General features: G+C 39.3%; 1 protein-coding gene across 1 annotated transcript in view; it reads right to left on the bottom strand.

Annotated features, from left to right (window-relative positions):
- Positions 1-1,016: 1,016 nt before the first annotated feature.
- si:dkeyp-77h1.4 (uncharacterized) overlaps positions 1,017-7,719 on the bottom strand; it is a 22,769-nt gene continuing 16,066 nt past the window's right edge. Inside the window, exons 7-9 of the mRNA XM_055163912.1 lie at positions 6,421-6,590; positions 6,241-6,333; positions 1,017-5,007 (exon numbers count right to left, since the gene is read on the bottom strand). Coding sequence (XP_055019887.1) covers positions 4,330-5,007; positions 6,241-6,333; positions 6,421-6,590 — 941 coding nt within the window. The 3' untranslated portion in view covers positions 1,017-4,329. The remainder of the gene's footprint in view (positions 5,008-6,240; positions 6,334-6,420; positions 6,591-7,719) is intronic.

Raw genomic sequence — 7,719 nt, 5'->3', positions numbered from 1 at the left:
ACTCCCAGAATGAAAGTGTAAAGTCAAGCCCATAACACACAGTCCTCATTCTCCATTTTTATTTTGGTGAACTTCTGCAACAGACTTGGTAAGAACTTTCTGAAGAATATTTGATTTCTGTTGTAAAAAGAAAGAGCCACGAGTGTGTTCAGCTGTTATATCTGCCAAAGGTGGACACTTTCATGAATCAACAGTTTAGAATACGTTTCCTTCGACAATAAACAGTAAAAAAAGTGGAAAAAGTGTGGCGTTCTAAAACTTTTGACCGGTAGTGTATGTCATTTTTTTCATTTAATGATTTTAAATTGATCCAAAGCATACAGTTTTGGTTTTTAAGTTTATCTCATTGCAAAACAAATGTGCATTTTTAAAACATTTAGTGACCACATTTCAACACATTTATTTAAAGTCAACATTCATTTTTTGAGTGTAACAACAGGCCTATCACAATACTATCACAATAATATCTTACTTTAGAAAAAGGTACACACTGCTTTAGGATTTTGTGTCTGCGCAGAAGCATAAAATAAGTGGTATTTATTATATTATATTATTTACCTGCATATTTTCTTTAATATATCGTATTTGAAAATGTGTTATCGTGACAGGCCTAGTTAAAATTGCTTACCACAGACGGCCCGAGCGGATACCCTGTCAAATCTTTTACTGCTGTTATGAGGACTTCACATAAGCACCATGAATGAACTGATTATAGACATGCAAATCCTTCATACCACCATTTTCTTCCACATTTCATAAACTTGCACACACTGTAAAACAACAATCTGAAATAAGTTAAAATTGCTTGAAATAAGTAGTGTTTATGTCCTTTTTTGTACATTTTGACAAGTAAGATTAAATGTCAGATTCTACTTACAATATGAGAAAATATCCTCTATCTGCTGCGAGCAAAATGTCAAAGCACTTCTAATAATAATAACAGCTTGTAATGAGCTTTACAGGTTTGTCAAAGCATCTCAAAGCGCTGCACTGTAATCATTATTCAGTCACTCTATACTCTTTCTTTCTATAGCCACAGCTGCCCCGGGAAAGACTGACGGTAGAAAGGTTGCCAATCTGCACCGTCTGCCCCCTTGACCACCACGAAAAACTGAAACATAAGTTATTCGCACGAGGCAAGGCAAGTGAAGTGTCTTGCCTAAAGATACAATAACAGATCTTAGTGTAACTTTCAGGTTGGTGGATTAGCGCTTTAATCATTAAGCCACTGTTGCCCCATTTAGTGGTTTTCAGAATCTATAATGTGATGATTTCATACTCTCAGATCGGGAGGGAAGAGGCAGATGTCCAGACTGATTACATTGTACTTTGTTGGGAAATATTCAAAAGGTAAATCCACAATTGTTGAACCTGATCATTGTCTTCACCCAAGAACTCACTGTATTACAACAAAAAATATTCATTTTCGCTGCCCCCATCTGTATTCAAAGTTGGGAAGTTGATAGTTACAGAACATCTGCATTAAAATGTATTTTGTAACGCATTCCAATATGGGCCAATCAGAACACTGTATTCTGAATACTTTTACAGAATACTTTTACAACGAGTTGCATTTAAATTATAGTGTAAAAACATGACATAGGGCAGACACGTCAGACTCAGGCCCGGGGGCCAAATTTGGCCTGCGATATGATTATATCTGGCCCGCAAGATCATATCAAATATGTATTAGAGCTGCCCACTGGCAACAGAGGCTATAAAGACACAATTTAAAATTTTGTTATGATTTTAAATTATGCTTGTTCTGGATTCACTGTTTAAGCAAAAACTATTATCAAACATTTTTATAAGAAAAGGTTTAACATTACATATCTCAAAAGAAGAGAAAACATGCAGATGTTGTTGACATTTTTCAGTAAATATTTAGTTTGGCCCACAACTTAGTCCCAGTTTTTAATTTTGGCCTCTGTGAATTTGAGTTTGTCAGTCCTGGTATAGGGCTAAAAACAACTTTCATCGTCTTGTCAATTTCCTATCACTGGCCACAAGAGCTGTGTTTTCTATTTTTGTCATTGATCATGTGCAGCTTGAAGCCTAAATGGAGCGATCAAGTACAGCCATGTATTCTCCTAATTTTAGAAAAGTAACTATATTCTGAATACCACTAAATGAAAAAATAACTGTACTTGAATACAGTTACTCAGTTACTTCCCAACACTGTCTGTAGTAAATATTATTGGGATATAGAATGTTGTGATGTTGTGATGAATCTCAGCAATTCTAGCAATTTTAACTTATTTAATATAATATATTCCATTGCTATAATTCATTCTTGTAACTTGCATAACTGTTCCTTCCTTGACCACATTATTTAGCAACAGGTGCAAACTGCAGCCTACCTGGTAAAAGGTGCCAGTAACGTCTGCTATAGTGACAGACATAGAGCTTTCTAACATTTGAGGCACTAAAAGAAATACATAAACCACTCAAAAACCTCATAATCACAATACAACTGCAGACACTGTGGGGTTTAGCACATTCACACTCGACACAGCACTTCACACAGCGAGAGGCGTTAAGCAGGCACATGGATACTCGAACCATAGCATATACAGCTCTGCACAAGCGGCTAACATGAGCATAGGAGACTAACGCACACACGGAGATCACACGCACTTTGAAACGCACGGGCCAAGTATTATTACAGCAATGACGATACACGACCACTCCTCTGTCAGGACGAAACGCAGGACGCACTATGGGCATGCTGTGAATGCATCAAACTACATGGAAAAATATATGGTATCTGGTTGGGCGATATTGACAAAAAGGACTATCACTGTTTGTTTTTAACTTTGCAATGCATCAGAAATTTGCTAAAACTTGTATGTAATTATGTATAATGATTTGACTGGCATTTTAGTATGGCATGAATGTAAAATGAAATGAAAAATAAGGGCAGAAATCTCAAATATACAATTTTTTTGAAAAGATTAGAGGCCAAATTTGTGAGGCAACATTTAAAGACAGATTTTGTTTTCATATTGTACACTAGATATCGCCCACCTCGATACTTTATAATGACTCATCTGAACGTATACTGACAAAGTAAGAGATGAGCTTGTTGCTTTTATAACATTTGGTTCTGAAATGAGTTCATCTTCGTGTGCAATGTATAATTAGCTGTGTAATTACACGTAGGTGAGATACTGTAGTAGATTTTCATGTTCAATTATAAATACTTTATATACAACCATACTGTATACTCAGCCATTCAGTCATAAAGGGTTAGACTGGCAAACACATGCACTATTTACACGACTACCGTTTGTGTTACACTGTGGGGTTTATTTCCATTTTTAAATCCTCTTTTGGACTTTTTGCACATTTTCTTGTGACATCATCACTTCTTTTGGGTTGATATGTGAACCCTAAATATCTCCCAGAAAAGGAAAACGTGGAGATAATCATCATGTGTGCAAACTATGACGTGAGGATTAAAGTAGGTTCTTTTGCAAACGTTAATTTAATTTAAGCTTTTATTTCCTTATATCCTTGGTCATTAGTTGTTTAGTGTGGCTTTTTTGAGCACTTGCAAGCTAAGGCCCTAGTATTTACACATGGAGATGCCTGGTGGTACATAGACACGTCTATCTCATGGCTTGATCTGTCCATTAACCTTGAATAGCAAAGGCCTTCATGGACCAAAGTACATCTGATTTCAGTGGTCATGTGAGACATGAGGTAGAAAAATGCCTTCATTTCTGGTATCAGTTGACATCTTCTACATGTTAACAAGCCATACTTTCTGGTTAATAATCTGGTATTAAGCAGTAGTAAATAGTAGTGTTAGTATAGCTTTCTATAAACTATAAGATGATGTTGTGTGAGTTGCATCATCAGAAAAGTGCTATATGGCTTTAATGTCTACATGAAAAAAATGCTATGATCTTTGTTTAGTCCACAAACTACAGTACGAATAATAAGTGTGTTATGGTCAATACGTCCTCCCAGTCAAAAATTTAGCAAAATTGTGTAAACGATTAGCTATGTTGTTATTAGAAAATGTTAATTTGAAACGTTTTTTAGTCGTAAACTCTGCAAAATATTAGTTTGCAGTTTGGCAGTTAATCTCTAAAGATAACACGGTGATTTAGTTGTGGTATTAACAATTAGTTAATTCAAAAAGTCCCCAATGTCATGTGGTACATTTACATAAGAATGACGTCTATCTACGATAAGTAATACAATGCAACAGCTATAAGTGGTAGTCCTCACCCTAGTTTCAGTTGTCTCCTCTTTGTTCCTGGGGCTCGATTGTCTACAGTGAAGCTATGAAGAAAAAAAGAAAGTGTTTGTTGTCAGTTTTTAGATGCTTGTGGTGGTGGTGGACTCAGCGGGTACTGGGGCGTCTTTGCTGGAATCCACTTTGACATCTACCGCGGCACCGCTGGACTTAAGCTCCACTTCCGGAGTTTTGGGGGCAACTGTTTTCGCCGTTCCCCCGATGACCTCGGCGTGATCCGGGCTCGCTTTGTGGTCTAGCTCGGCGGTCCCGTTGGTAATGGGCTCCGGGGTAGTGGGCTTGGATTTTTCGGGAGTCGGAGCCAGGGTGGTCTTCGTTTCCGGAGTGGGAGAGGGAGATTTTGCGGCGGGACTTGATTTTGGATCGATTGGACTCAGGCTAGCTTTGGGTTCAGGGCTCGGAGCAGGACTTAGTTTAATTTCAGGAGACTTTGGTGGTTCAAGTTTAGCTTCCACAGGTGGTTCTGGGGCTCTTTTAGGCTGTGGACTTGTTTTAGCTTCAGGTACAGGGGCGGGAGGCTTGATTTCGGCAGCAGGGGGAGCACTGGGTGGGGGGGCTTTAGAGGTAGCAGCAGACGGGGCAGATGGCTTGGGTTCGGTGATGCTTGCTGCTTCGGAGTCGGGGAGCTGATCGGCCGCATCTGTGTCCGTGTCCAGGGGCAGAGCGGTGTTAAAGCCCACCCCAGAGTCACTGGTCTCCAGGTTACCCACGCCCACCTCTTTGGATGACACCTCCAGACCCTGTCAAAGAGAAAGAGGCACAAATGAGACACTGTCAGGGAGATCACACCAGCACTTGATTTTCCCAGCAGTCTCTCATCCAAGTACTAACCAGGCCCAGACCTGCTTAGTTTCTGAGATCTACATAGCAAAGGAGAAATTCAATCTGTCAACTGGACAAACGTTTATTTGGTTGAATTTGTTACTCAGCTCATCAAAGCTTCTTCTTCAGTTCTCGTCAAAATTTTGGTGGACACTTGCTTATATCTGTCTGAAGGGAGGAGCTAACTACACTGAAACTACTCTGGAACTAACACACCTACTTGTTTACAGTTTGTTTGTTAGCTCAGCCTGTTGAACTGCATTGAGTGTGGGGTCTTATTAGCAGAATCATTCAGGGCCATAATGGCGCTTTTACACCTCTGGACCTGACCTGGCTACACCTGTTGTTCTCTTGTTTGTTTTGATTGAGGTTTGAGGATAGAGTTGTAAATAGGAGATAGATGGTGTCAGAGTCCTCCATTTCTGTTTAGAGAAGGACTCTCTTGATCTCCCTGCAGATAGATATAAGGAAGTGTCCACCAGCATTTTGACCAGAAGTGAAGAAGCAGCTTGGATGAGCTGCGAAATGTATTGGACGAAAAACACTTTTGTCCAGTTTTCAAATTGAATTTCTCCTTCGCCATGGATTCTACCTGGACAACTGAGGGATTTTTCACATCAGGCTACATATATTATTTTCTCTCTGTGGTGGAACATCTTTGACCCCACAGCTGCCCTGAGGTATACTAACAGATAGCCACAACCATCATACATAATGTGCATTTGGGGGTATGTTTCATTGCCATTTTAATCGGTTGATTTTCATTTTGCTTTATCAAAACTGCTGTAAACATGCCAGATTGTAGCCATAGCTTATTTAACTTGTTGTCTTGCATTCACTCTCACACACCCACTCTGATTTCTCACCCAGTGGACATGCACACATGTCTTTCCTAAGGACACAACAACAATAGGAACTAGAGCAACTGCCACCTCCAAGTACTAACCAGGTCTGACCCTACTTAGTTTCTGAGATCTGATGAGAATCTCAAGATGTTATGGCCATTTTTATTAAATGTTTTGTGAAGCCGTGTGCATAATTGGGCAATACAAAATAAATTAAATTGAAAATAGATGCTCTAATCTAACTCTACTTCTGTCACATTTAGTATCTGACAGTTGTACATAAGTAATTAAATCAAACAGACTCACCTTAATGTCAACTTCGGTGCTTTGTGATTTCTCCGTGTTGTCTGCCTGAGAATGCTTGGACTCTTCGCTCATTTTGGTGATGTTTTTAACAACCTAAAAATGTAACCACAATGAATTTTATAACTTTTTAGGGCCAATTCAAAACTCAATATTCACGGTGATATCGGAGTGTTTCCTGACCTGTCTGAAGGCCTCACCCTCGTCCTCTTTGGCAAGTTTCTCCAGAGCGGCGTTCCTCTTCGCCCTCTTCCTCACTTTGAACAGACATGACGCGAGGCAGGCCAAGAGCAGGAACACCACGAACCCAAGCAGCGCGATGATGGCTACGTACAGCTTCTCTAGTTTGAAGGCTGCAGTGGTGTGGAAAAGAGGAGAGTGTGTAGGAGAGGAGAGAATGAATAATTTAGTGGGACTTGAATGGTCACTTGTCCACAAAACCGATTAAACAGTGTTTCTACAAGGTTAATTTTAAAAAGACAAATATCTAGACACAGAGGTTAAATAAATGCTGGAGAATGGGACAGCAGAGCCAAGCCTAACAATACTCCTCACTTCTGTTCGGATTTCAGGAAGCTTAATGTTGTAACCAAACTAGATTCGTTACCACCTCCCAGAATTGATGATTGCATTGACCAGGTGGACGCTGCTAAATTTGTGAGTAAATTAAATCTTTTAAAAGAGTATTGGCAGGTGCTACTTCCATGGCATATCCCCAATAAGCTGATTCACTCCTTATGAACTGAGTTGTTGTGTATATCCCGGGCTGTACCATCTACGTTGTGGCAGTTGTGGTGTATTCTGACATGTGGGAGAGTCATGTGGAGCAGGTTCAGAAGCTTTTTACTCATTCGGCTGGGGCAAAACTCATGGTTAACCTCGCAAAGTGTGAGTGCTCGCTGAACAGGATGATCTTGGTATCTGCAGACCAGTGAGCTACATTCTTAAAAAGTTTAACAAACACCAATTGAACGATTCAGTCTTTAAAAAAAGAGACTCTTGCTCTTATTTTGACCTTGAAACATGTTGATATTTATTTTAGTAGCATTTCCCCTGTAGTTCTCCACACCGAGCATAATCATCGTACAGTTCTGACTAGGGATATGACAATAACCAAAATATCGTGATACTGTATCGTCAAAGTTCTCACAATAATATCGTGGACCATCACAATATATCGAATTACAAGTCTCTCTGCTTAAATTAAGAATTATGGTGCAACAATAGCAAAAAAGACAGAGGGAACTACATAGACCATGATCCTTTGCTCTATTTCAGTGAAGACTACATGAAGAAATAACAGTTCTCAGCACTTTTAAGACTTAGTTCTTTGGATTAAGTCTTGTAAAGGCATTTTAAGAGAAAAAAGTTGCATATTAACAGTTTTGATTGTAAGCCTCTACAAAATATCACAATAAATATCATACCGTGATGTTCATACCGTGACGATATCGTATCGTGAGATTTGGATATAGTTACAGC

Source organism: Boleophthalmus pectinirostris, unplaced genomic scaffold, assembly GCF_026225935.1.
Source record: "Boleophthalmus pectinirostris isolate CB_2022bp ecotype Guang Dong unplaced genomic scaffold, ASM2622593v1 HiC_scaffold_6, whole genome shotgun sequence".
Taxonomy (NCBI): domain Eukaryota; kingdom Metazoa; phylum Chordata; class Actinopteri; order Gobiiformes; family Gobiidae; genus Boleophthalmus; species Boleophthalmus pectinirostris.
The sequence above is the reverse complement of the archived record's forward strand: the minus strand, read 5'-3'. Positions and strand labels throughout refer to the sequence as shown.